Source organism: Athene noctua, chromosome 15 (genome assembly GCF_965140245.1).
Source record: "Athene noctua chromosome 15, bAthNoc1.hap1.1, whole genome shotgun sequence".
Taxonomy (NCBI): Eukaryota; Metazoa; Chordata; class Aves; order Strigiformes; family Strigidae; genus Athene; species Athene noctua.
In genome coordinates this window covers 3,078,805-3,106,400 of record NC_134051.1, presented here as the reverse complement: position 1 = coordinate 3,106,400, position 27,596 = coordinate 3,078,805, and the positions used below count along the sequence as shown (strand labels likewise).

At 52.2% G+C, this 27,596-nt stretch overlaps 2 protein-coding genes across 3 annotated transcripts in view; both read left to right on the top strand.

The window, feature by feature from the left end:
* Nucleotides 1-315: 315 nt before the first annotated feature.
* On the top strand, nucleotides 316-20,517 carry CFAP70 (cilia and flagella associated protein 70). Of its 2 annotated transcripts, XM_074919621.1 has the most exons (26): nucleotides 316-490; nucleotides 797-892; nucleotides 1,128-1,207; nucleotides 2,219-2,395; nucleotides 2,771-2,953; nucleotides 3,427-3,518; nucleotides 4,614-4,713; nucleotides 5,668-5,802; nucleotides 7,297-7,464; nucleotides 7,694-7,774; nucleotides 8,264-8,355; nucleotides 10,528-10,588; nucleotides 11,606-11,797; nucleotides 12,432-12,563; nucleotides 13,170-13,295; nucleotides 13,849-13,982; nucleotides 14,064-14,179; nucleotides 14,338-14,529; nucleotides 15,471-15,572; nucleotides 16,318-16,406; nucleotides 17,104-17,256; nucleotides 17,970-18,131; nucleotides 18,598-18,687; nucleotides 19,708-19,809; nucleotides 20,083-20,130; nucleotides 20,414-20,517. In XM_074919621.1, the coding sequence occupies exons 1-26, from the start codon at nucleotides 421-423 to the stop codon at nucleotides 20,486-20,488; spliced, it is 3,048 nt and encodes a 1,015-aa protein (XP_074775722.1). In that variant the 5' UTR covers nucleotides 316-420; the 3' UTR covers nucleotides 20,489-20,517. The 2 variants fall into 2 exon arrangements, with proteins under 2 accessions (XP_074775722.1, XP_074775723.1); XM_074919622.1 differs by lacking the exon at nucleotides 7,694-7,774.
* Nucleotides 20,518-20,597: 80 nt separating this feature from the next.
* Nucleotides 20,598-27,596, top strand: part of LOC141966649 (mitochondrial Rho GTPase 2) — a 45,752-nt gene continuing 38,753 nt past the window's right edge. Inside the window, exons 1-10 of the mRNA XM_074919612.1 lie at nucleotides 20,598-20,723; nucleotides 21,279-21,370; nucleotides 21,465-21,641; nucleotides 21,921-22,044; nucleotides 22,514-22,684; nucleotides 23,641-23,764; nucleotides 25,132-25,199; nucleotides 25,294-25,403; nucleotides 26,274-26,504; nucleotides 27,124-27,192. Of these exons, the coding sequence (XP_074775713.1) occupies nucleotides 20,714-20,723; nucleotides 21,279-21,370; nucleotides 21,465-21,641; nucleotides 21,921-22,044; nucleotides 22,514-22,684; nucleotides 23,641-23,764; nucleotides 25,132-25,199; nucleotides 25,294-25,403; nucleotides 26,274-26,504; nucleotides 27,124-27,192 (1,176 nt within the window). The 5' untranslated portion in view covers nucleotides 20,598-20,713. The remainder of the gene's footprint in view (nucleotides 20,724-21,278; nucleotides 21,371-21,464; nucleotides 21,642-21,920; nucleotides 22,045-22,513; nucleotides 22,685-23,640; nucleotides 23,765-25,131; nucleotides 25,200-25,293; nucleotides 25,404-26,273; nucleotides 26,505-27,123; nucleotides 27,193-27,596) is intronic.

Here is a 27,596-nt window from a genome sequence, read left to right as displayed (position 1 = left end):
GTTGTTCATTGCCTTTTCTGGGGTAGAGCCTGGACCTCTCCATCTCCCCTGCCACAGCTGTCGATAATTCTTGGGACATCACAGCATGGTGGAGCAGGAAATTTGCTTCCTAGAGACAGGGAAGGGTGAGGTCTCAGCACGGCAAAACTCTGCTCCTCTTCCCCATTCCTGTAGTGGAATAGCCAAAGACCCCCACCAGTGAACCCTGTCCTGGGCACTGAACTGAGCTGCCTGCCTGAGGCAACTTTGACCCTGGGCCTGTTGCTGCAGGGCCAAGTGCTTAATGTGCTGTTTGTTTGACAGAAAACTATCAAAAGCAACGTGTCAGTTACTCTGGTGCATGTGGAATACAACGGAGCAATCTTGGGAGAATCCTCCAAGACTGATGTCTTGCCAAATGGGACAGCAAACTATGATTTCATGACCAGCTTTGAGAGCAGCCCCAATGGGCCCAACTCCTTGGATGACATTGCACAAAAACCTGTGCTCTGTAAGTATCTGATGCTCAATGTCCCTCCTTGGAGGTGGGTGCTGTCAGCTGCTGTGCTCTGCCTGCCTGCTGCAGGAGTCATTAGTTCAAGAATAGCACTTCAGCAGCAGCGGTGGGGGGGTCAGCACTTCTGTTCCCATCTCTGCCAGCTGGAAGAATCCCCTTTCATGTTGGCCTGTGCTCCTGGGCTTTGCTGTTGTCCTTGAGACATGAAATAGGAGTGTGTGCCAGAGCTGACACAGACCCTTTGCAGCCCCCGAAGCTGTCTGAGAAACTCTACCAGCTCCTCTCTTTTTTTCTCTCTAGTGACAGTGGTAGAAGTGTTGCAAAAGGAGAAGAAGCAGAAGGAGAAGACCGTACCTCTTGGCCAAGCTGTGGTGGACCTTCTACCTCTGCTGCGAGGTGCAACATTGACTTCCACAGCCTCCATAACTACTTCTTACTCCCTGGCACTTTTTGATCTTTGCTTATGGACCCCTGACTAAAACTTACTTCCTTTTGACAAAATGCACTTCAGGGCATCTGTAGAAAGCTGGGTCTGGAGAAAGATGGGGTGACATCAGTAGCTCAGTGTTAGGAGTTGATTTCTCTACAGAGGGTCTTACTTTATGCTGTTTGCATTCCTTTTTCTTCCCAGGACAGTGTTCATTTAAGGTCTCAGCTCCTTTGTATGCAGTACCTACCTCTCCATTAGAGAGCCTTCACCCGGAGGCCAAGGTATGTGGAATTTGGAACTGTTCCTTCGCTCATTCGGCTCTCTGCTGCTTTTTAATGGGAAAGCGAGCATGACTCAGCCGCCGAGCTCATCACGGATATGTTATGGCCCTATATGTTACAAGCTTGGAGGCCTTTCCTACTCCCATTGACGTCTGTCCCTAGTTGCCTATGATAGGTGAGGTCGTGCTAGGAAATGTTAATGTGTGCAGCTACCAAATTGCTCTGGAAAAAATATTCAAGATGGAAAGCATCGTGCTGAAAATACAGAAAAAGACAAAGGCAGGATTACCTGCCCAACATTATTAGTCTTCCTTTCTGTGGACAAAATGTCTCAGAGTCCATTATTGTACAAACTCTGACTGCCTTTCCTGCAAGGTCCTTACTCACTCAGCCGGTTGAAAAGTACCCGGTGAATAAAGCAGGGAGTTAAGTATGACTGGGAAAATGTGTCTTAATTTTGCTCCTAAGTCTGCCTGCAGTTAGCACTGCGAATGAATTGGAGGGGCGGATGTTGCATTAACTTTGCTGTATTTGAGAGGTGTTACATAGTAAGCCAGGCAGGGGGGCACTCATTAGGGAGGAGAGATAATAAATGCTGACCAGCTGGGTTTTCGTTGCACAGAATCCATCCAGGGCTGGGACAGGTAATTAAAGACTGCACACAGCGTGTGGAGATAGGGCAGAGTCAAAGTGTGGCTCTAGCTTGGCATGCTCTGAATCACCAGGGGAAAATCATTATTTTCCATCCCTGATGTTCTTTCTCCCTGGCTCGTTTTATGAGACCCTTGGGGCATATGCCATGCCAAGGCACCAATTTAAACAAACAAATATCACAATTCAGACAAATTGATCATGAAATTCCTTTCCCGTGCTGCTGTTTTCTTTTACATCTGAGGTGAGGAATAAGATAACATTATACATTCTGGCCTTGGGTTTCTGCTTGCTTCTCCCTCAAGAGCAGGAGAGTTATAATTGTCTAGCTACTGGCTCTACTTTATGCTTGTCTCACAGGGTGGCCTTGAAGTGACAGTGTGCACTAAAGAGCCCCTGCTTTCTGCAACACAGTTTGCAAATGGTAACCTCCTGAGTGTCACGCTGGAGGCAGCTTATTCCATCCCCGAAGCATTTGCTGCCACTGGACCCCTACAAAACTACATGGCTTGCTTGCACGTACCAGCAGCTGGGGAGGTGAGGATTGGTCCAGGCACGGTGAGAGGGGGTTTGCCTGCTATGGAGTGGGTTGTTCTCCCACTGTACACACCGTGGAACAAGTGTCCAGGCCCGTGGGGTGTACAGCTTGTGCAACAGTAGCCTTTGTTGCGAGTGCTCAGGGTCTCTGTGAGGTGACATGTTTCTTCAGCAAGATTTGTATTGAAACTGGCAGGTTTTTCTCCACATGTCTATTTATTTTTTCTCCGTTCTTTGTATGCATGTGGTAGAGTGTGTTTTCGAAGTCAGGCCCCTGCATTGCTGCTTTACTTTGTTAGACCCAGCTCGGAGCAGCTGGCACTTCCTCCTGCTCATGGTGGAAACGCAAGTCCTTTCATTCTCATGTCTCTCTAGAAGGAATTCCCCTTGCTCTTCACGAATGGCATCCTGAAGCTTGATGGTGAAAAAGAGCCATTACCCCGGCCCAAAAAATGGCCCCTTGCTAACATCATGGCCCCTGGCGCTCTGAGCATACCCGACTCCTTCATTGTTGGTGGTCCCTATGAGGATGAGGATGGAGAGCTCAACAAAAGAGAGGTGAGGAAGGACTGGCAGTGTCGTGGCTGGAAGAGAACCACCAGGTCTCACTGAGGGGACTGAGAAAGACTTGCAGAGACTTGTTACGGGAGGCAGGCGGTGGTCGGTTCTCTGCGCAGTGTGCAGACATGGAGGTGGTTCCTCTGGGACAGCAGGTGTGCTAACTCACCTTAGGAGAGTTCCCTAGGGTGCATGGGGTAGGTCTGCTCCCCAGAAAGCTGCCCACGCCTGAGCCACTGGGCTGGGGGTTGTATTATCTCCTTGTGAGCCAGGCTCTTAATACTAACGTGCTCTGGTCTCTGCAGGAAGGGCTGCTAACTTACTCTGCTAGGATGGATGGCCTGTGTGTGGTGAGTTAGACACCTCTGTCTGACTCACGTTCTCCCCCAGGGAACGTTTTTGGGGATGACCTGGGGATAATGCAGGCTGTGGAGGTTGCTGTCCTGGCTCTGATCACTTGCTGTTTCTCACAGGACAGGGAATTTAGGATCCAAGCAGAAAACATGAAGAGAATCATATGGGACACGGAAAGGCGTTGTTACCTGGATCCTGCTACAGTAGCCATGTAAGGGACCTGCAAACCTCCCTCCAGCATGGAGCGGTGGGGAGAAACCACCCCAGAACACACTCAGCTGAGTGACCTAAGGCAGGGAGCAGCAACATGCAGGTGCTCTCAGACCTCTTCTGTGATCAAACCGTGGCTCTGCCTCACCTCCCGTGGCTCCTGGGGCTGCCTGTTGGCCAAAGGTGTTCGCATGAGCAAGGGAGCAGCTAACTGCCTTTAATTGCTGGCAGCAGCTTACTTCTGCTACAGTGGGAGAAGATGAATTGGCTGTAGCTGCTGTCTCCAGGCTGTAAACCCTCGCTCATGCTGCCAGCAACTGGAGCTGGTGACTCTTCCCTCCATGGTTTGAAGGAAGGGGCAGCAGAGTTGTGGTGAACAGACATGGAATAAGGTGGCCCACACAGCTCTCCTCTGAGCTGCTAATTAAGTTTTGCTGAATTCCCAATACATTAAAATCCTTTCACTCCGTGTGGGCTCTCTTCATTTTCTTTTTTACTGGATAAATATTACCTTTAATGGCTCCAGATACACTCACGAGCAGGATGAGTATCCCATTTCTCTTTGAATCCTGCTACGTTCTTGGCCTCAGCTGCATCATGGCTATGAGTTTCACAGCCAAATTACTCCTCCTGTGGAAATACTCCTTTCGATCATCTGGTTAGATTTTTTAATCTTTTTTTCCCCCTACACTTCCATCAGCTTGCCTGCTGGTTTCAAAGTTACCCAGGCACATTGAATGGGAGCTCAGGGTCCACTTGCTCTGTGCAGTTCAGGATTTATACCAAAGTTAATCATGTTCCTTCTTAATCGTTTCATTCCTGAAGTAACCAGGGGAGAGAGAAGACCTAGTGTGTTGCTCTCACAACTGTATTACAGCTGGTTATGCTGTAAATGCACACAGCAGCGGATGGAGAAGAAAATGTACCAAGCCTGCCCCAAAGCACACATGTTCCAGTGGCCTGAGGGTGCTTGGTGTGGAACTGGGTCGAAGCAAACCCAGAGAGGGATGTTTTGGAGCTGCTGGGGCAGAAAGAAGGGTGGGGTGGCTCTCCAGCTTGGTTTCTGCACCTTCTCAGCATCCTCCTTTGTGTTCAGCCTGCAGAAGCGCATCGTGGAGTGCCGGTACTGGCCCGTGGAGGTCTGCAGGATGTCTGTGGCCTCATCCAGCAAAGGGAAAACCAGCAAAGCTGACAAGGTAAAAGTGGGGAGGGATACGTTGTTCTGGCTTGTGGAGCAGCATTGCGTTATCGAGCATTTTCCTTTCAATGCCTTTGTAATACCAAAACCAGCCTTGAACCAGCCAAAGCGAGTCAGAGAGCTAGAGGCTTTGTAAAGGGATTACTCAGCCTTATAGAGCTGTTAAATAGACAAAGGATAATATTTTTTCCTTCTAGCATACAGAGCTCTTGCTGATGGTCTGTGGTAGCTTGGTGGAAAGGGGTCAGGGAGAGGGTGCTTTTTGAGAATCAAGGTAATTCACCAAGCTTATCTTCAGTCAATGGGTTTTTGGAGCATCTTGAAAAAATTCATGCCTTCATTCATGGGGTGTAAATAAGATATGCTTTTGCACATAAACTGAGGTGGTTTAACAAAGAAACGGCCCCTTAGCTAGTGGTTCTGTTCCTGGCCGCTGATCACATGAAAGCTCCTAATCTGTTCCAGGGCAAAGTCATTCAAGTTGGTATAAATCCCTTTCAACACTCACTGGTGCCAGGATTTTGCGGCTCTGACAGAGATCCTCTTTCCTTACCCTCTCCAGTCTGCTGCTAGCCTGGACTCTCAGACCTCCATTAGCTACCTGATTTCTGTCAAACCTGAGATGCACAGCTCTGTTAGAGTCTCTTGGATTTCTAACCACACGGTTGATAATTTTGCAGCTGTATCTCGAAAAGATCATCCTGAGGAATGGAACAGTGTGGGTATTAGAGAGAAAATCTGCAGAGTGGGATAAAATTGATATTCTACATATTGAATGACTCCAGTGTATTCATCCAGGTTGTCTCGGCTGCGTGCCAGTGACAGAGAGCCACTGGCTCATCAGGTGCATCAGTTTGCTGTGTGCCCTCTTCTTAATGGAATCGGTGACCTTGTTTCCTTAAAGACAGTAACAGTCCGTTCAGTATCTCCGTTCCTTGCTCTGTGTTTCCAGGGAGATGAGGACAAGCAGATTTCCTTCCATGGCGTGGCATATGTCAACATGGTGCCTTTGCTGTGCCCTGGTGTGAAGCAGATCCGGGGCGCTTTTCGTGTCTTTGCCTACCAGGACAGCGAGGTGTTTGAGAAGGTGAGAGCAGAGCAGCCAGCCAGCTCAGCTCCACTCTGCAGCTGTTTGCGCAGAGCAGGGTTGGGAGGACGGGCAGCATGGGCAGCATGGTACTGAGAGACTGGCTCTGAAACTTCACTGCCTTTCTGGTGATGGAGAAAAATAACAAGCCAAGCTTTTATGTGCAGACTTCTCAAAGGCAGGGGATTTCTGGGCATGCGGGAGCAGGTTTGGGGGCTGAGAGAGGCTCTGAATCTCACTCCACTCCCTTCTCTGCCAACAGCTGAGCAGGGAGAGCTGTAAGAATGCTCCTCTCTCCCCAGTCTGGAACATGGGCAAATGAACTGCGTTGCTGGGAAGAGCAAACAGTGACTCTAAAAGGATAGCGTTACCCCAGGCAACAACCAAAAAAGCTGTCACTGGAGCTCTTTCAGCCGTAGCTTACAGAGGTTTATTTGTATTTGTGTTTCTCCCCCTCCTGTTACTAAGAGTGACAGTTACATCTCCATGTTCCCACAGTACTCCTGGAACAGACCTGAGCTCGTTTCAGGAGGGCAGATGCACAGCGTGGTTTTTCTGCCCACTGCCCCTGTAGTGCTGCTGTCCAGGCTGCAGGAGCTGGGTGAATTACAGCCCTTCTCCAGGCCTCCACGCTCCCGCTGGCAGTTGGAAAGCAGGGCTAGGCACACAGCTGTTTGCTGCTCTCTGCTTCATCGCCATAATTAATGGCCTCTTGCTGTGTGGTACTACTTATCCTGTAGCATATATCTGTCGGAAGTGAAGTGACTCTTGCTCTCCCTGTCATTCTCATTCTCTGGTTTTGTGGATGCTTTTGGCTGCTCCTTGGCCTTGGTTTAGATGATCTCAGTACAGCTGCTCCATCCTTTTGTCAGTTCTTGTTAGCCCGGATAACAGTGAGGGCTGGGAGGGAACCACCTGTCTAGGTGGTCAAGCAGTGTGTAAACAGACAATCTGAAAACCCGTTCCTTGCAATTCACTGACGTGTGTCAGGGAAGCTGCTCCATCCCAGAAGGTGAGCCAGAAGCTGAGAATCACTGCAGGGCAGGTGGGGGCATGCAAAAAATCGCAGAGCAGACCTGGTGAGGGTAGCCAGATTCATCTAACAGTCCACATCACCAGGCAAGTCCATAGCTGTGAGGCAGGTCCAGGATCAAGCTGGGAATTCAGGCCAGTGGGTCAGGGCAGCACGGGGCTGGGTTCCAACATATCTACCACATAGCTCAGGCAAGAATCAAGGGCCAGTGCCTCGGTGAAAATGCAGCTCTCAAGGGAAGGCAGAGACCCTAGTGAGGCTTTCTCGGGCAGCTCTTTTCATAGTCTGACCTGAGGCATCAGAGCTGGCCTTGAGCACTGGTAGGAGGGGAGGATGAGGCTGCATAGCTTGTTAATGCATTTAGGACCCTGACAATGTGTTTTGTAGTGAGAGGTTAAGGAAAAGGGGTGGGGAAGCCTAATTTGTCCCTTGATTCCCTCTGTTGCCTCTTTTTTTTTCAGACCAAAAGTCAGCACAGTGTTTTCTGGGATCTCAGGACGCAGATCGGTCTGACTAAGGAAGAGCTGTGGACCTCAGGGATCAGTACTCCTCCATCCAGAGCTGTTCCCAGCAAGACTCAGAAGGAAGGCAAAGAGAAACTCACCAGAGATAAGGATTCCAACAGAAGGGTAAGGTCTAGAGAGGCATATTGCAACATGGTTGCTCCATTTCCACATCAGAGGTAGCTGGGCCATGCAGAAACCAGGGGCTGATGCCTCAGCCAAGTGAGAGATACTCATTATCTTGAAATTTTAGTACATGCTGTCTGAACAAATATACAACTCGCACCCTGAACTTGCGAAGGTGTGAGGTTTATTGAATCTGAAACAAGAGACCTCTTTCCTTTTTCTTCAACAGATGTCCAACGCGCCCAAAACCCAGTTGTCAGATGTCACTGTAGAAACTGAAAATGTCACATATCTCAGCCTTGATGGACAGGTAGTTATGTATCTCCAAAGAGAAGGAAAGACTGCTAGACCATCACTGCGCAAGTGTCTCACACCTTTCATGCAATTAAATTCTTCAAGAGTGAGTTGGGCAATGTTTTATGTAGGTGCTGTCCTGGAGTTCTTCCAGTGACATCCAGCTGGAGGGCAGTCTAGCATCGGGCTAGAAGGTCTCTGTAAATAACCAGGCATTTATTTAAAAGGGTTCCTTCATACTTTGGATTCTTCCTTAAAACATCTAGAATACATATTCATTCTGCAAGCAGATTGATTATCTGGGCTTTCTCCTTTTTCCTTGACTGGTTTCTTGAGCTGAATTTTGCTGCTGTAAATCATTCGGAGGGCAGGCTATAAAACAAGCTGTATCTCTACAGTTTGAATAGCATTTGCTGAAGATCTGTACCTATATTCTCAGTCTTTCATCATGCCAGTAATGGCTCTAGACAGCATGACATTGAGAGAGCAATGTTTATCTTCACAGCAATACGCTGAAGCAGGAACGTTCCTGATGATGGAGATAAAGCTGGACAAGGCCTTGGTACCGAAGCGATTACGAGAGGAGCTCACCAGACGGTGCGTAAGGACGTGCTGTAACTTCGGGGCTGACAGCTCGTTTCTGCAGGATAGAAACAGGGCTGTATGGCGAGCCATCCCCTTGGAGCACTCCGTAAGGACCAACTGAGGGCCTGAGCCAGAGCCCCCTGGAATCAGGGGGAGGATTTGGCCAGGCTGCTTAAGAGGTAGCATCTGGTGTGTTGGGAAAACACTTGCATTCATCCGAGCTGGCATCTCCCTGCCATTCCTCTCAAAAAGAGACACCAAAGCAGCACAACAGTGTCTGCGCTCCCGACTGGGCTTTGTTTCCTGTTAATCCCCTCCTGCACGTGATGTTGGCAAGCTGCTTGATGGGGACTGGCCACCGGCGTGGACTGCCCTGGGTAGTGCTGCTGTAACCTCACCATAGCGTTCTGACATTTTTTCCTTTTCAGAAGTTTTCTCACAATCTTCTACCCATTCCTCAGCTGTTACATTAGTTTTCATGTTGTTCTGCTGTAGAGCTGCTCTCTCATTTCTGCTGCTTTGAGTCTTCCACTGTCTGTTTGATTTGAGGCAGTTTCTTCCTGTCCAGTGGTAGCCCTGCTGCGTTACAGTCTAGGAAAGACCTAGCATGTATAATTCATTGAATAAAAAAGAGAAAATGCAGCAAATGAATAAAGTATAACAAGCACAGGCGGTATGCCTCTCAAACAGAAACATAAGCAGCAGCCATTCTTTGAAGGGAAAGTATGTGTGTTGCCTTCTGTGCTGCCTGCTGTCTTCTAGGAAGAACACATTGAGGAAGGTGACCCCCCACCCTTAGAACAGACCTTCTCCTGGCCCTTTTTATACTGTTTCTACTCTTCTGCAACTTGCACTAGTAACTCCTCCTCATTCACCTGCCTTGCACAGCTGCAGATGTCAGGTCTGAAAAATGAGCCCTCCCGAGTTGTGGGAAGGGCTTTGTCTTGGGGGGCTCCAGCTGATGCCACGTGTGTCCTAGCAGGCAAGATCAACAGTGGATCTTTTTCTGGAAGGGTTTTTAAATAGTAGCAAACCATAGCTTGCTTTCTTGGGCTCCATCCAAAATCCTCTGCCAGCCTCTGCCTGGCCCTCTTTGCTCACACACTTTCCCCAGGTTGTTGTTGGTTTTCTTTTTCTCATCTGAAAATGAAGCAGTTTGCTTTTCATGTGTACTGCTGGTGGAGGTAACACGTCGGTGTCAGGTGCTGTTCTGAGGCTGGGCGAGGGTGGGACTGTGAGTGTGGGAGCTGCACTACCCACTTGTTCAGGCTTTGTGGCTTCCCAAGGAGCAGTGATGGGTCTGTGCAGAGCAAGGGCACCACACAGCCATGGTACCAGACCACACGGCAGAGAGTGCAAGAGGGGTTTGTGTGGGAGAAGTGGGCAGGGCTTGGGACCTGGAGAAGGCAGCTCGTCAGGGGCTCCGTAAGCTGGCAGAACAGTTGTAAGAGTGGTTTATATTTGGCAGGGAATAAGCAATTTGCTTTGCTAATTGGGTAGGAGCCATCACAGGGATGTAACACCTTTGCTTGGTGAGCTGGACTGTGTTCTAAGGACCCAAGGTGTTTTGGTGCGAGCAAGCAGGAAATCTTAATAAAAATCCCAATGAATGTATGCTGGTTTGACACCACAGATTTTAATAAAATCTTAGTAAAAATTATGGTAATCCTAAGGGCTTTTGATCCATAATTGAAAGGTCATTGTAACTCTAGTAGTGGTACAGACAGGGTTGCTATGGTGTCCAGGGGTCACTGCATGGCCAAGGGATGAGGTGCCACAGCCACACGCTGCGATGTTGGGAACCGATGGATCAGATGGCCGAGGGTTTACAGTGATAAAACTCTTCAGAGCTTTTATCAGGTTGGTACCTTTCTTACAGCTGTTCTGGCAGACTCAGGAGGTTGTGAGTTAGAGAAGATCAGCTTCTCTAGGAGAGTGGTTTTGATTGCTAGTAATAACAAATGTTAACTCTACTGTGATAAGCTACAAGCACTGAATGTAGCTGCCTGGTCTTCACAGTTCATTCTTGGTCTGAGACTTCAGTTTTCCCCCTGGGTCCCTGTAAGGTGTCTCAGGGATATGATGACAGGATGGAGCCCTCACACTACAGGCTGCCTGTGCCCAGGACGAGCTGACGTTACTGGCAGTGTATGTGGCTGATCTCTTCTGTCCTCTCGTTGACAGGGTCAAACAGATGATTCCTCCTCGCGCTCCGCTGCCTCCCCGGACTGCAGGAGCCAAAAAGGTACGTGCAAGAGCCTGTGGCCTTTCCACTGCTCTGCCACCTCATCCTGCCCTCATCCCTCTCACACAGGAGAATCTTCATTCTCAATCTCAGCCTCACAGCAACATGTTGATGAGGTTTGAAGAGGAAATATGCAGAAAAGAAAACTTCTGGATGTGTTATCTTTGCAGTAGTATGCACTGGGAAATCATTTCTGGGCTGCATCACTCATGTTCACAGCCCATACAAAGGGGAGAGATGTAGCAAAGGCAGGGAAGGCAGCAGCGTGGGGGTGTTTGGAAGGAAACAGGACGGTGGGGAAAGATGCTGCCAGAACCTTATGTTTACCCCGGGCAGTCCATGTGCTTCATTAGACCCAGACAAACATGAACCAGCACTTGGGTCATCCAGAATTTTTGAGGACTTCTGTGTGTGCGACATCGTCAGAAAATGGTCTGAGAGCACTGGCTCTTTTTCTGTGGGTACAGAGCAGCCGTAAAAGGAGAATGTCCTCAGATGGTCACTGACCGATGGTAAATTCAAAGCAGCAGCGGGGGAAAAAGGAGCACTTCAATAACTGACTCCAGTGCTGCTGCAGAATTGGTTTGTGCCGGACTGTCTGGAGTGCACAGTGATACATTTTAATTATCGCAGTGCATGGAAGCTTCTGCCACCAAGATGATGAAGATTACAGACTCTTCTGAAGAGGGCTGGCCCAAGGGTTTAAAAGGCTCCCAGCAAATGAGATATATTTTACTTCCAGCCAATTATACTGCTATAGAAGAGACAACTGTGACTGAAATACTGGGTTCTGACTGAAAAATACAGCAGAAGCAATATCTAATTATGAAGGAGCCCTTTTGTATTTACATGTCGATATTTTCACAGCCCTTGGGCATGGACAGGAAAGGATGCGTGACAGACTAATTGAGACTTGAGTCAGGCAGAGTTTATGGGAGGCGTGGGCTCTGACAAATAAAATACATTTCAAGGTTGATGGCATAAGTGACATGTGAAGTTTGATTATTTCTTTCCTAGGCTGTGGAAGATTATCACAACCGTGTCACGAGCATTGCTGTTGCCATCCTAAATGAATACCATGAGCTCTTTGGGAAGCAGCTGCCTGACCAGGGAGTGATAGACCACCAAACCCTGGAGGAACAGAAGCGTCAGCTCAACTTTGAGCTCAACAGCTCTGGGAAATATTTTGCTTTTAAAGAACAGCTAAAGGTAAAGAGTCCACATGTGCTTTTCACTTCCCTACTTGTTTTGTCCTTGCAGTTTCTCAGTGAGGAACTACTGCTCTGTGGTGGTAACTTAGGGTGATGTGTTGCTCCAGAATCCCTTTCTGCCACCTGTGGCATGGGGGGGGACAGGTTCTCCTCTAACAGAGCAGGCACCAAGCTGCTTTGGTCACACACCAGCAGAACCATTCCTCGTCAATGGGAGGAGACTCCAAATGATTACATCCATTTGCCCCATGCTCATAGCCTGAGGAAGGCAAAGCTGACTGCTCTTGCACACTCACAGTCCACCCTGGAAGAAAAAGGGGGTTCCCCTCTCTCAGCTGGTTGACCTCAACCACACTCTGCCTGGAGACCCTCTCTCTGTGCTGAGGGGACAAACCTTCCCACATGTTTCTAGAGGGGCACTGGTGTGTCAGGGGGGGACGGAGCTGGGAGATGGGAAGGGAATTCACCCCTGCTTATTTTTTTTTTCACTTTTATCGGTGCTGGGCTGGATTTCTTCCTCAGAACTAAGTTCGAGCATTGGGCAAAATTGGTGTGTTCTGGCTTTGTAGGAATACAGAGCTGGTGGGGGGTGCAGGGGGGACCTGCCTTGTCCAAGTCACATGTCTCCACAGTATGCTGTTGTGAAGATTGTGAGGGAGAAATACCTGAAGACCACGGCATTTGAGTCCCAGGAGCAGTTACAGGCATTTCTCAGTGAGCTCTATGTGTACCTCATGGACCAGATGCACATTGCCCTGAACCAGGTAGGGAGAAACCTGGGTCACTTGGGACAAGACTTCCCGGTGGATTCAGGGCTAGACACTTTGTCTAGTGACGTCGGGGGACTTTTGTCTTCAAGATAGAAGCAGACTCATGCTTTCATTTGCTGCAGTTATCACATGTGAGCTCCAAGCCACACTCAGAGGCAGGGTCCAGGGCATCTGTATCCCACTGCTGCGAAATCCTGACAGTGGGATGTGTGCAAGATGCCACTAGTAAAAGCTTCTTCAGCTGGCTCCTGGTGAGGGTGTCTGGGTTTGGTGTCATCTGCCTTTCACCTGGGGGCCATCCTGCATCAGCTGGGGTCACCAGTAAGTGTCACCACAGAAGTTTGACATGTTCTTGATCTAGGGGATGCTTTTACTTGCTACAGCTGCAAATAATGGATGTTGTGTGGCAGAGGTACCTGGGAATGACAGGAATGTGTCCCAGCACACACAGGAGCTGGGACAGCTTGCCTTTCCAACCCGCCCACCCCCAGCCATACCAGGCTGTACCCCAGTGCCAGACTGGGGACTGCTGCTGTTCTGGGGTCACATGAACTGTTCTTACCCTCCCCAGGGCTAACACTCTGTCTCGGTCTCTACCAGCTACTGTCTGAGGAAGCCGCTTCTCCTGTTCCTCTGTCCCGCACGACCGAGGAGCAGCTCTGGCTCTTTGCTCACGAAGCTGAAGTCAACAAGGACTACAAGCTGGCATCTCTCTACCACCAGCAGGTAAAGGAGCCCCTGCTCTTTCCTGCCCATCCCCTGTATGTCTGGGCTGGCAGCCAGCACGCCAGCACGGTGGTGTGGGGCCCCTGTTGGTGACAGCTCAGCCATCCCTGACTGCTGTGTAGGGCGGAAGGAAGTGAACATGACCGGGATACTCAGGTTGAATGGTTTGAGGGATTTTCTAGGGAGATGCTGCTCTCTGGAGGATGTGAGACAGAGCCTGGCCAGTTCACTGAGGACTTCAGCCTTGAGCCCAGGGGAAATGGGACAAGCTGGTCCAAAAGGCTTGCTGGGTCAGCACTGGGGACCCTGGGCCCTCTAACAGGCTAGAGGAGGTCTGCTGAAGCTGGAGGACGTGTGTTATGTGAAGGAGGCTTAGAGGAAGCCCAGCACAGGGAAATCCTAGTGTGTGATAGTCAAGGGCTTGATTGTTGCTAAACTGGGCTGGGTGGCCAGAGGAAAGCCATGGTCATTCCAGAGTTGTCTCCCCAGTCCATTGTGTGTGCTGAGCATGATTCTAGCACTCCTCACTCCAGCAATGTTCTCTTTTGTCTAGAGGGTAGCTCAGGACCAGCACAACATTCAGTACTGGCTGGACTATGGGGCGTTCTGCCTCCTGCTTGAGGAAACAACCAAAGCCCAGGAGTGCTTCCAGCAGGCTCTTTCTCTGGACCCCCATCACATCCAGAGGTGCTGTGTGCTCCCGGTGGGTGGGTGGGAGGGAGGGTGGGGGGTGTCCTGCAAGGTTAACCTATCTAGCCCGGTCCCCAGCTTGCTGCTCTGTGGGATTGTGGCTGTCACGCTGCAGCACTATGAAGAGGCAGAGATTTTCTTTGAGGATGCCTGCTGCTTGGAGCCATCCAACATTGTAGCCTGGACGCTTTCAGGTACAAAAGCAAGCCAGCCTGCATGCTCAAAGCGTTCCTGTAGAGCCAAGCATCACTTCCACCCCTGATCCTCCTCTCCCTGCTCTAATCTGACGGCTAAGGGAGGATTTGGCTAATGGTCAGGTGCCTACTTATGTGGCTCTTTCTGTATCCTATAGGTTTGTTTTATGAGCTGCAGAATAATAATATTCAGGCGGAAATGGCCTTCCGTGAGGCCAAGAAGCTACTGCGAGCAGAGCTCGCCAAGGAGAGGAGCATCCCTGAGGCTGCTGAAGGAGAAGGAGGGAAAAAGCACATTTCTGCTGGGTGTGTGAGGTCTCCCAGCCCAGGGCCAGAAGAGTCCTTGCCAGGTAACGCCAGGCAAAACCAGGAGGTGCCCTAGCACCAGCAAGGAGGGCGCTCAGAGCAGTGTGGGAGATGGGGAGCAGTGGAAAGGAGGAGAAATTTCTTAGTATTTCTAAGAGGAGAAATACAAAGGATAAAGGACAAATAGGTGGACTGTGAGCTAGAATAGACTGACCACAAACTTCACCAGCAAGAGACAGCAGCAGCAAGTGTGCTGCTTTAAATGATGAAGCTTTCTGAAAGCAGCACGGCCAATACCTTGTCTTACCCGCAGCCTAGCAGAGGGACCAGTCTTTGCATTTATTTTTCTGCCCTAGCCCAGTGTCACTGATATAGCAATGTGTCACGGGCAGTGGCCAGGGTGGCTGGAGGAAGCGAGTGTGCTTTTTGAAGCTTTGGGAGGGCAGAGCTGCCCCTGTGACAGTCGTACATTAGGGTCATCCAGGTTTAGCTTTCATGAAAACTGTTGCTGTGACTTCCCAACACAGCTTGGAAAGCACTGCCTCGCCAATTCAAATGGCAAAGCAGCTGCTCAGTGGTGACACTGAACAGGGATCCTTTGGAGGCTTGCTGAGCCCAGCCACACCCTGAGCCAAAACTTTCTGTCCTGAATCTCAAATATTTGGTCAGGCTGTGGGAAATGTTGGCTGGCTTTATTTTTAATGTTACCACCACCTTTATGTCTCAGGCAGGCAGGCCTTTTTTTGGCCCTTCTGGTTATGAGGGAATGGATATTGCCTCATTTATGCTCATTTCTAGTTTCACATGGTCTCAAAACCCCAGACCTAGGTATTGCCTCCTGCAAAGAAATTTCTTCCCAGTTCTGAAAATCTGATAGATCTGTTATATTTTCTCTTCCTCATTTCTGTGGAATCATGCTTCAAACTGGGCAGTTTATGGCATACTCTTTGTTTGCATCTAATAGTTGCTGGGGGTTTCATTCCAGAGAGAGTTCCCGGCAGCTCAGCTGACAAACTGCCAGAGGTGCTGGAGCTGGCCTGTGTAGCACCCGGGGAAGAGGCTACTGCACCAGAGGCAGCCCCAAAAGGTTAGGGCATGGGGCCTGGCGTGTAAGGGAGAGCCCCATCCTGGGAATTGGCCTCGTGCGATCAGTGGGGAGGGGAGTAACTCGGGAGCACTGAGCCGTGGCCATCCTGATGCCAAGGCAAGACGTCAAGGTTTGTTCTCTCTCCCTAGCCGGGGAATCTCTAGGCAAAGCAGGTTCATCCTGATTTTCAGAGCAGCACATCTCAGGATGGACAGTCAGCAGGTGAATGCAGCTCTCTTCCTGCATGTCACGGCACCCAGCAGCCTTCATCGGCTGCTCAGATGTCTCCCTCCTGAAATGCCAGCTCTTAAACTGTCCCTACAGATCTCCTCTGGTCGTGTGTTGTGTGATCTGCCTCTTCTACAGCTCCACTCTCCTCCAGTGGCTGGCAAAGGGATGGCAGTGCTGGGTGCCTGAGGCCCCACTGGGTTGGTTTGGGGAGGAAGGGGCCTCATTCTAGTTAACTCCAACAAGCTTCAGTCATAAATTCCTAGCTTTTCTTCCTTTGAGTTTGGACTGGAAAATTAGTGGGTGAGGAGCATTGTTTCTTTTCACATCTCTTACAAAATTTAAGCCCTTCAGGAAGAAATGCAGAGTTAATCACTGCTTCAGCCTCCCCTGCCACCCCCTGGGTTTTACACTGTGTTGCTGGGATTCCTCTGTCCCTGCCAGGGTCTCAGTCCCTGCTCTTGCTTCAGAAATAAAAAGCCCACTTTGGGACTGATGGAGACACATTTTCTTGCAGCACTGTCCCCTGGTTCAGCCCTCGGCCAACCTCCCTGCACAATCTTCATGAAGGCAGTGGAATTCCTGATGAAAGTCAATGCTATCCAGGTCAGCTCAGTGTGGAATGGAGGAGTGGGAAGGAAGGTTTGGTCTTCTTCCCTGTGTTATTACCAAAGAGCTGGTGGCAAGCTCCACCAAGCTCCAGTGAGCCCCCTTCTTGGGCTTGGAGAACAAGCTGTGGCTACTGCAGATGCCAAGTGCGAGAAGCAGCAAAACCACCACTGTCCAGAAATGCAAAACTGTGGCCAGGCAGCGTATTCAGACCGAAATTCTGGTTGGGAACACAGTCACCTCAGGCAGGCGACATTCTCGGGGCGCCTCAGCTCAGCACTGCTTACCAAGGAGGGGACAGCCAAGTCAGACATGTGCAGATGTTCTCTGTACATTTGGAGATGAGATCCATTATTGTGGTGCTTCCAAGACGCCAGTACTCCTTTCTTGTTTCAGACACCCGTGTATGTCAGAGTAATTTTTGTGCCACCTGTGGAATGTCCTTGTCCCACACAGTCATCTCTGTGAGATCACTCTGACTGCCTTAATTTTACATGGCAGGAGGAGTTGCTTAAAGCAAAACAGAACTAGAAGTAAAGGAGGTGAATACTCAAAGGAGGGGAAAAAAGAATCTCTTGTTTGTTTTCTGTCCATGGAAGACAAATAGGTGCGAGTCAGTGCTCCTGCTGCATCTTTGGGGGTGCCTGTGGTTTGCCTGCTCTCCGAACCATGACGGTGTGCTGTTCCTCCACAGTTTGTTCACAGGGCGCTTGCCCACGAGCTGCTGAGCCTTCAGGGAGGTCCCTCCTGTGCATACTACCTGGTGCTGGCCCAGACTTCCTTGCTGAAAGAAGATCTCTCCAAATGTGAAGAATGTCTCCACGAGGCTGTTAGGATTGACTGCATGGTAATGCTGTGTGTGTTCCCAGGGTGCAGCACCGTGTCCCGAAGGAGGACACTGGCCAAACACCACGCCAGACCCTGCCTGTGTTGTTGCTGCTTGTGAACCTAGAGCCCATGCTTCATTTCCACTCGAGCAATTCTAATGCTAGTCTGCAGCAGTTGCTGCAGGGGAGGACAATCACAGCTGATGAACCACATCAGGCTGTGGCTGCAGCACAGCCCTCCTCATTAACCCGTCTATTGCCTTCTGTCCTCTCCTGGCACAGACAGGCAGTATTTCTGAGCGAGGACTCCTCTCTCTGCAGCATCTGCCTTTCTTTTCCCTTTGAACATGTGTATCCTGATCCTCTTTCCCTCTGTTGGTGAGTCAGGCTCTGTTTCATGAGAAACAAGGATGCTATTCAGCAGAGGGAAGGCAGCTTTGGGGAGTCAGGTTGAATGGAAGGCAGAAGGAAGCTGACACCTTCAAATGCTGTTGGCATATGACCATACCTGGGGAGCCTTGCACAGGCCAGGGTGCTGTGCAGGGAAAGGCTGGAGGGGGCTTCCATTGCTGGTGTTATGCAAGCAGCCTGCTGACTTGATTTTAATTCTGTACGTAAAATCTGCAGCAGCCAGCTCTTCCTTTCTGCTTGTGACAAGGGTCCCTGTCTCTCTCCCAAGTCTCTCTCACTCCTGTCTCCCAGCCATGTCTCACTCCTGGTTTTGTGTGCACAGAATCCAAATGTCTGGGCTCAGAAAGGGCACCTGTGCTACCTGAAGAGGGACTTTGGTGATGCAAAAGAGTGCTATGAGCGAACCATCAGTTTTCTGGAGGATGCTGCAGATATGCACTTCGTCTACCTGCGCCTGGGCTCCATCTACCTGGAAGAGAAAGAGGTGAGGAGCCAGCAGGAGTGGTGGAAAGGTATTTGCCACAAAACAAATAGCAGGAGATTCCAGACCCCAAGTACAAGACACCATTTTCTGTAGCTATAGCCAGGATCTCACAACACAGCAAACCCTTCTGGAGTGCTCAACTCCTTGGAGTATCGATCTGCCCTGTTGCCTTTTTGCCAGCTCCAAGTCCTGGTTGCAATGTTTCGGGAGCCAGCTGACCCATTTCTCACCATCCTAGCCATGAGGGTGACTTCTACATTACTGTATTAGTACCTGCCAGCACAGAGCCACCGCGTCAGGGGCAGCGGGCAGGCGCTCAGCCCCCACAGCAATGGTGGGGGCGGGGGTGTCTGAGCCCTACCAGAGATGGGGTGTTTGGCAAATTCCTGTGGAGGGGGGGAGGGGGGCTGTCTGAAAAGCGATGCGTTTGATGCAGAGAGAAACATGATCGTCTCTCTCCTGGCAGTACGGCCGGGCGAAGCAGACCTACCTGCTTGCCTGCAAGAACTCTGCGTCCTGTCTCACCTGGCTGGGGGTGGGAATTGCCTGCTATAGGGTAAGTGCAATTACCTTCAGGTCATCTGTGCTTTAACAGGCTCTGTGGCATGGGATGGAGGGTTTGCTTTTGCATGATCCCCTTTGATAAAGTAAAGCTTGGCTGCCTGCGAAACCAATGCTCCTGAAGGCCATTGTGTGCCCTGTGCTGTCACAGTTCCAGCGGGGCACCCTGGGCTGCTTGTATGGGAGATGTCAGAGTACAGGCACCCTCGGTAGCTGCTCTGGGAGCAGGACTCCTTCCCCCAGTCGTCCTGATGCCAGGACCTGCCAACACCTCCTTCCCCAGGATGTCATGGCAAGCACGTAATCTGGGCCCGGGCTTTGCTCTGAGTGCCTGTCTGCACATGACCTGCACGTCACCACGAAGGAATTGAGCAGAAAATCAGCAGGGAGGAATCTCAGTGCTTTCCCTGCCCAAAAGAATCCAGCGCCTCTGAAGGGCTGCCAAGGACACCCAGACACCAGCAGCGTGGTATCTCCCAGAGGTGCACCTTGTGAGGTGCCTCCAAGGGAGTTTGGCTGAGGGTTGCACCCAGGGAAGGACTTTGAACTTCTGTTTCTCCCTTGGCCAAACGTCACCTCCTGGGAAGCTGCAGAATTGAGACAGGGAGGTGAGTGGTGGCCTGGGAGCACCGCTGCCTCCCCAGAGCCACTGTGCAGTGGGATTAGGGACCAGGACTAGAGCTGTGTTTCCCTGTGGGGCTGGACCCCTCGGTTCCCAGAGGTGGAGGTGAAGGCGTTTGTGCTGCTTCCCTTACAGCTGGGGACTGATTTGTAAATACAGCATGTGCTCCTATGGGGGCCAGGAGTCAGCGGCAAGAGGCTTGTGCTCCAGACAGGAGGAGAACTGGTTGGCTCTGCCCTAAATCCTTTCCCTGCATCCCTATCAGGAAACCCTGCCAGATGCTTTTATTGCACTGATATTTTTTTGGCTGTTAGAGCAGGTGCCCTTTGGGTTCTGAAGCCCTTTCTGCCTGCTGTTTGCCTTTTGTCCACGCCTCTCCTTCTCTCTCTCAAGCTGGAAGAGATGGTGGAAGCAGAGGATGCTCTCTCTGAAGCCAATGCCCTAAATAACACCAACGCTGAAGTGTGGGGATATCTCGCCCTCATCTGCCTGCAAGTGAGTTCCCAGGCAGCTCCCCCCGCCAGCGGGACAGAGCAGGGGGTCTGTTGGCATCTGTTCATCAGCCTGAGGAACGTGTTCTAAATCTAAGTGGTAAAAATAGTTTGGGGACTGTGCTCGGCTGGCCAAAGCAGTGCCCTTCCTCCCTGCCTGCCATCGCCTGATGCACTTATTCCACCGGCGCACGTACTCCATGCTGAACTTTCTTACAATATGTTATTTCCCTGCGAGATGATTTCCTCACCAGCTGCTCTCGTGTGGTTTCTCTAGGGAGGACGGCAGCTGGAGGCTGAGCAGTGCTACAAGTACACCCTCAAGGTCTGGGTCTACCCGGGGCTGGGGGCGGGCAGGGCAGGCCATGGGCTACTGGCGCCGCGGGACGGCAGCCAGTCCAGGGGTTCCCTTTTCCCCTGCACGTTTAATGTGAGGATGTGGCCCAGGCGGCGGGGTGTGAGGAGCCGCCCTGGGCGACCTCCTGCCCGTGGCTTCCCACGAGGGAACGGCCCTTTGCTTCCTGGGGAGCCCCCGGGAGGGGGGTGCGGGTGTGGGCGCCCTTGGACTTGCCTGACCCCCCCGCCCTCCGCTCTCTCCTTTCCTGCAGCTGGGCCTGAGGAACGACGCGTTGCTGCGGGAGATCCGCGCCGCCCAGCAGCGCTCCGGCAGCCCGGCCTCCTGAGACCGACACCCCCCCGCTGCCCCCATCCCGCATAAACTCCCCGTGCCCGAGGGCTCGTTCCCGTCTCTGCCGCCGCGGCCCCGGGCGCCCCCACCCGCGGGTGGACGCTTCCCGCGCGCCCGAGGGGGCGGGGCGGGGCGGGTCACATGACGCGCTCCCGTTCCCGCCCTGCCCCGCGCGGATTGGCGGCGGCCGCGCGGGACGGTTGAGCGGGCGGCGCGCGCCATGGCGGCAGGTAGCGGGGGGGGGTTAACGGCGCTGGGGGGGCCTCGGAGGTACCGGGGGTGTCGCTGCGGCGGCGGGACACGGGGCGACGCCGGGTCTGCGGGGGGCTCCCGGGCACGGAGATACCGGAGGCGTCACCGGGGCGGCGGGGGGGGGGGGGGGGGGGGTGGCTCGGGGCATGGGGAGGTAACGGAGGCGTCGCTGGGGCGGGAGGACTCGGAGCATGGCGTTACCGGGGGCGACAGCGGGATCGGGGCACGGGGGTGTCACCGGGGCTGGGGGCACTCGGGGTGCGGGGGTAACGGGGGTGTCACCGGGGCTGGGGAGACTCGTGGTGCGGGTAACGGGGGTGTCACCGAACACGGCGGCGGCACCGGGGCTGGGGGGACTCGGAACACGGAGATGACGGGGGCGTCACCGAGGCTGAGGTGGGGGGGCTCGGGACACGGAGATAATGGGGTGCCAACAAGGCAGGGGATCTCGAGACACGGGGTCCCCGGTACAGAGGGTAACGGGGGGCGTCCGGGCGGGGGTACCATCCCCTCGCCAATCCCGGTACCGGCAGCCTGGCAGCGCCCCTACCTGAACATCTTCAAGCATTTCCGCGTGGAGGAGTGGAAGCGCTCCGCCAGGGAGGGGGACGTGGCCGCCCTCACGGTAACGGGGGCACCGGCACCGCAGGTTTGGGGGGGGCATCGGCCACGGGTGGGACGCACTGACCCCTCGTCCCCCTTCCCTGTGGTTTTGGAAGGACGCGAGACTGAAGGGAACCGTCTACCGGATCCGGGGCTCCGTCCCCGCCAGCAGCTACCTGCAGCTGCCCCGGTCGGGGACGCAGTCCCTGGGGCTGGCGGGGCGTTACCTCTACCTGCTCTTCAGGCCCATGCCCCGCAAGCACTTCGTGGTCCACCTGGACGTCACCACTGAGGTACGTGACACAGGGTGGCCTCGTTAAATCGCCGTCGTTAGCATCGTGGCCCCGTTGAAGGACGTGGGGGTGGTAGCGGTGGTCTTCTGCGCTTGGGGGGTGTGGCATGTGTCTAGTGTTTGTGGCTGCTGGTGGGTTACCCCGGGTTGGGGATGGTTTCCATCCTTGCAGCCTCTCCAGAGGGGACAGGACACACGGCCATGTGCCTTCTCCTCTGCAGCATTTCCCTGCCGAAGCCACCAGGGTGACTAAAGCTCTTTGCATGTCTTGTCTTCCCAGGAAAACCTGGTGGTTCGCATCTCTTTCTCCAACTTCTTCAAGGAGTTCAAATCCACAGCCACCTGGCTGCAGTTCCCCTTTGTCTGTGGAGCAGCCGAGGGCTCCGTGTGCGACCGCGCGGCCGGTGAGGAGCGTGTGAGGTGCTGCTGGCGGCGGCTGGCACATCGCCACCGAAATAAATCATTAGGAAATAAATTGAGTTCAGAAGTTGACTTGATGCGTTCAAGGAGAGTGGAGAGTGGTGGTCCTGAGTGGGAGACCCTCAGCACTGGGAAGGTTGGAGCTGTAGCTCCCGTGAGGGACGCCCCCTGTCCCTGTTCTCCCGAGCAGTGGGGTGCAGTGTCAGGCTGGGTGCGAGTCCACAGAGGCAGCGGGGCTGCTTGTCTGTCCTTCTACCCCCCTGCACTGCTTGCTACGAGGCGAGTTTTCCCATCTCCCATCTTGGCACAAACAAGCCAAGCCTGGTGGAAGTCTTGCCTGGTAAATACTTTTTCCTTACTCATTGTTAATCTTGCGTCTCCCGTTCTGCGAGGGGCAGGGTCTGTAGCATCTTTTCCCATCTTCTCTTTTGCCACCTGCCCTGTCCTCCCCAGATCTCCTGGGCGCAGCCCCTGCGGACGTGCGCTGGACCTGCCTGGTGCTTGACCTCCCCTCCATCCTCTCCCTCTACCTCAACCGCCGTTACAGGCACCTGAAGAGCGTCAAGCTCTGCTCCAACCTGCTGGTGAAAAACCTCTGCACGAGCGACTTGGTGTTTGACCCAGGTGAGGAGTTGAGACCTCAGGGTGGCCTCTGGTTTCTGCCGTGACTTCAACCCAGCCTGGGTGGAGCCCGTGGGGGTCTAAAGCTGCTTTTGCAGATGTGATGCCAGCAGGGTCGTTGGCCCTGGCAGGGCACTCAGATGCTGTTACTGGAGCAGTACGATATGAAGCAGAACAGGCAAAATACTTGGAACTATATTAAGTTTCCAGAGTCTCCTGATCTCTGGAGGAAAGTGTCCTCTCATTTTCCAGATGTAAAAGTAGGTGGTAAAACTGAAGTTAAACAACTTACCAAGGTTAGAATTCTTTCTTTGGGGGAAAAAAATCAGGGGTGTTACCAAGCCTCACATCTATAAGGCTTGTCCTTTTATCTGCTGGAAAAGCCTTTGGTTTTTTTGTCTCAGAAATCTTCCAACGTACTTTTTTTATCCACCTGTTCAGTGTGGCAGGTATACTTTGGTCAAAACCTTTGTTTCTGCCTGCCTTTTTTTGTGCTGGAAATCTGCCCGAACTGACTGGCCAACTTGAAAGCATCATCGCAGAGGAAGTTATAGATACTGCTTTCAGATTCCTGAAACTTCTTATATCTTCAAGACTTGCATGAATTTACAAATGCATGAAGGAAAGAAGACAAGAAAATGAGAAAAGAGCCTTAACACAAATCACGTGAAACTGCTGAATCACTGAATAGAGAACTTAAGTGAACCTTGGGGCTGGGGGATTTGTAACTCGATACCAAGGGTTTATGCTGTGGGGTCTTCTTTGGAGGTTGAGAGTTTCAGGAATATTCCTGTGCAAAGGTGTGTTAGTTTGTTACAGACATCAGGGTTGTAATCTTTGTTTTTTCAGCTGTTCTCAAAGAGGGAAGTGGTTTGTGCCCGTGTACCGCAGGAAATGCGTGATTTCAGCCAGCTCCACAGGCCTTGGGGAACTTATTCTCTATATGTCTGTGCTGCCAGGTGTGACCTTCTCCGAGGCCCGGCTGGCCGACCTGGCCTGCCGCGGGGTCGCTCCCATGCCGCGGGAAATGGCTTTCCCTGTGCCTAAGGGAGAGAAGTGGCATGACCTCTACGACTACATCAGGTATGGCTGCTCCCGGCTGCTCTTGAACCCATCGTGGCTCTGAGACCTCCCCATTCCCCACGGGAGGGCAGGACAGGTAATGCTGCTTACAGAATGATGGATCCAGACAAACCTGGGGCTCAAGTGGAGACATTTTGGTCACCCCAACTCCAGCATTTAGGTGTCGTTAACACATCTACCCTGGTCTAAGCTTAATTGCTTAAATGTTTTGGGGTAGGAAAAGGGCTTCATGAACATGTGCCAGCAGTGTGCCCAGGTGGCCAAGAAGGCCAATGGCATCCTGGCTTGTATCAGCAATAGCGTGGCCAGCAGGGACAGGGAAGGGATCTTACCCCTGTACTTGGCACTGGTGAGGCCGCCTCTTGATGAGTGGGTTCAGTTCTGGGCCCCTCACCCCAAAAAGGCCATTGAATGACTCGAGCGTGTCCAGAGAAGGGCAACAGAGCTGGTGGAGGGTCTGGAGCACAGGTCTGCTGGGGAGCGGCTGGGGGAACTGGGGGGGGTTAGTCTGGAGAAGAGGAGGCTGAGGGGAGACCTCATCACCCTCTACAGCTACTTGAAAGGAGGGTGCAGAGAGCTGAGTCTCTTTAACCTAGTAGTAAGCAACAGGACAAGAGAGCATGGCCTCAAGTTGCACCAGGGAAAGTTTAGACTAGATGTCAGGAAGTATTTCTTTCCAGAAGGGGTTGTTGGATGTTGGAATGGGCTGCCCAAGGAGGTGGTGGGGTCCCCATCCCTGGAGGTGTTTAAGAGTAGGGTCGACTTAGCACTTAAGGACATGGTGTAGTTGGGAACTGTAACGGCTGGACTAGATGATCTTCAAGGTCCTTTCCAACCTAGTTGATTCTGTGATTCCTGCTGTTAACACTGATCCCCTCTCTCAACTGTCTCTTGCTGGGATTGCTCCCATGGCTAACAGCGTAATGCAAGCCTTTCTTCTGGGCGTGCTGTTCCTAGGGAGCACTTCAGCCTCTTGCTAAGTTAAAGGGTAGCTGCCAGGGGCTGCTGAGCTGTCACCGGCTGTAATGCCTCACTGAGGGACAGATGTAAGCATAACTTTCTCAGTTTTGGTGCTGGGCTGCCATCAGTGGAGAGGTTTTTGCCAGAGAACCGTGACAACTGATTGCAGTCATCCGTTTAGTAGCATTGCCTAAAGCGCACAGTGCCGAGGTAACCCCTGCAAAGTAACAGTGTAGATGAGTCCTAGGAGATGCTTTAGTATCCCTATATTTGGGGGAGGATGGGGCAAAACAGGGAATTTTAGAGGAGACAGTGAAAAGGCTTTTGTGCCATGTGTTACCAAGTGGGATTCCCGGGTGCCAGTGCAATATCCTGATTACACGGCACCTTCCTCTGACTTTGCTCAGGTTCCCATCCGAGGGGTCCAAGCTGCCGTATGACTCCATCCAGAAGAGCTGTGCCAGTCCTGCAGCAGGTGGGAAGGCCGGGGACAGCAGCCCAGGCTGTGCCACTCCGGGTGGATGCCTTGGGTTTCCAAAAGAGCCCAACATGCTTCTCTTGTCACCCAGGTGGCCGAGTCTCGGAGGACCCCGTCTGCCAGCTGCCCCAGCCGGTGACGCTCACCAAAGCAGTCCGTGACCGACTGTCCCTCATCCATCAGATAACCAGTCCCAAAGCCGTAAGTGCACTGTGGAGGAGGCTATAACTTCTTCCTTTCTGCCTCCCATGGAGTTTTCCCCATGTCTTGCCTTTGAGTTCCTTTATTTAGGATGTACTAGCTGCTGCTTGTTGTTCGCAGCTGATCTGGGCATAGTTTGGTGACCACAGCCCCGCAGTTAATGACTGGGTGGTTCAGTCTGTCATGGTGCAGAGCAGAGACAAGATAAATGCCAAGTACTTCGTAATCTCCAGACATCTATCCTCCCTGTCTCAGCTGAGGCAGCAAATAGATGTGTTTTCAAATTATAGATAGGAAATGAGGACTGGAGACTAACGAACTTGATCGGGTGCCCTCAGGGAACAGAGCAGTGTGTGGAGTCTGGATTGCAGACAGCTGCCCTCACCGCTGAGTTCCCCTTCCCTGCTATTGGTGATGTGGGAGATGGGGCTCAGACTGGCTTACCAGACAGCATGGTGATGGGCTTTTGGAGAGGGACTGGGGGAAGCCATCCTTCTCACGCTGTGGAGAGGAAGAAAATGAGGACTGTGATCACTTTGCCGTTCTGAACTGGGATGTGCCGGGCTGGCTGGCCGGCCAGGGGCTTTGAGCCTCCTCTGCTCAGTGGAGAGAGGGCGGCTCTTCCAGGGCTGGATCTTTTCTGGGGCTCTGGTTTGCTGTCTGGAGGAGGTGAACTGTGCACAGACAACGCTGGGAGTGTAGGGACTGCTGGTTCACTTCCCTGGCCAAGCTAGGTACACATTTGTCCTTCTTTGCATTGCTGTGGAGTCACTTGGGAGAGACGCGGCTGTCTCCCTGCCTCTGCCTTTGCGGTGGATGGGAGGCACTGGGAGGAGGCTGATCTCTCTCTGAGGCTTTGCTCTTTCTCAGATGCCGCGCCGGTGTCCTCTAATTACTAAAACCATCCCTGAGGTTCACCTGACAGCCCCAGGGCCTTCGAGAGTGGTGCCTGCTGGGGACCAGGAGCTAGAGAAGAACCAGAGACCACACAGTGCAGGGGACGCTGGGCAGTCACCAGCAATCACTGATGGTGGCATCCACGTGTACGCTCACCAGAGGAGCAAACGAACCACCCGAGCTGTCTATGCTGGCTCAGAGGAGGTGGGTGAAGCCCTGAGGAGTCATGGCAGCCCAAGGGTGGCTTTGAGACGCTTGTGAGCATGGCAGAAGCAGCAGAGGGAACACAGGCTTCAGGCTGAAGTTTCAGTTAATCCTATGGAGTCCCTTTGCTGGCATTTTTTTCCGACTAGCAGTTCTCCTTTCCACTAGTATCTTACTCGCCTTGAAAGAGGGACCCTGTGTTCAAATGCACTGACCTTAAGCTAATGATGTATGTTTACTAATTTACCCAGAACATGTACAGGAAGGGCTCCGGGCCAGGTATGCTATCCAGCAGGAGAGCCCCTGCCTGCAGGGTAAGAGGAGAGCCCTTCCTGCAGCAGCCGCCAGCTGGGCATCACCAGGGCACTGGGAAGGGCTGGCTGAAACCCCCCAGCCTGGCTGGGATTGCTGCTTAATGCTGGGAAATCCCAGCTCCTCCTTCCTGCCAGATTTAACTTCCACCAGGTTGTATACTTTAAAGCCATCCCCTCTTAACAGGAGAGAACTCAAAGCTGCCTCTGTGCTTTGGAGAGAAACTAGCAATGGGGAAGGAGGGGGCTTCCAGGTGGAGGACCTCAGTCCAATTCTAAATGTGACTGTGTTTTTTTTTTTTTCCCAGAGGCTCTTACCGGATCCCATCCTGAAGCTGAGAATGATTATTGGCTTCGGAGGCTGCAGCACCAAACAGGTCAGTAGCTCAGATAGTTTGAGGAGTTGATCTGTAATCATGTGGCCAGGGTATTGATTTTTTTGGAGGTGTGAAAGGCAGCTGAGTGCCACCCTTCCTGCACTTTTTGATGGGGAAAATGACCCCAGAGCAGATGAGCACAGGCTTATATTTGTGCATGGGTCTTCCACTGTTACGATGGTGAATTAGAAATTCTGGGGGACTTTTAAATCTCATGGCTTCTCTGTTTTAACGCGTTAAAATTAGAGCTACTTTGTAGGAGTCTGGAAAGGAAGGGCTGTGTTTTGGATTGTTTCCGTGGGGCACCCTGCCTTGCAGGAGCTCAGCTTGCAGTCTGTCAGGGTAAAGAAAGGGTCATTTTGGTTCAGCCAGTTCAGGGCTCTGCCAACATCATTTTCCTTGTG

Bases quoted from the DNA above. Each gene is read 5' to 3' on its own strand.
- CFAP70 (XM_074919621.1), top strand. From the start codon at position 421: ATGACCAGCTTTGAGAGCAGCCCCAATGGGCCCAACTCCTTGGATGAC. The intron at 7,465-7,693 runs GTAAGGTCTAGA...TTTCTTCAACAG, and splicing joins ATAAGGATTCCAACAGAAGG to ATGTCCAACGCGCCCAAAAC. The intron at 8,356-10,527 runs GTGCGTAAGGAC...TCTCGTTGACAG, and splicing joins CGAGAGGAGCTCACCAGACG to GGTCAAACAGATGATTCCTC.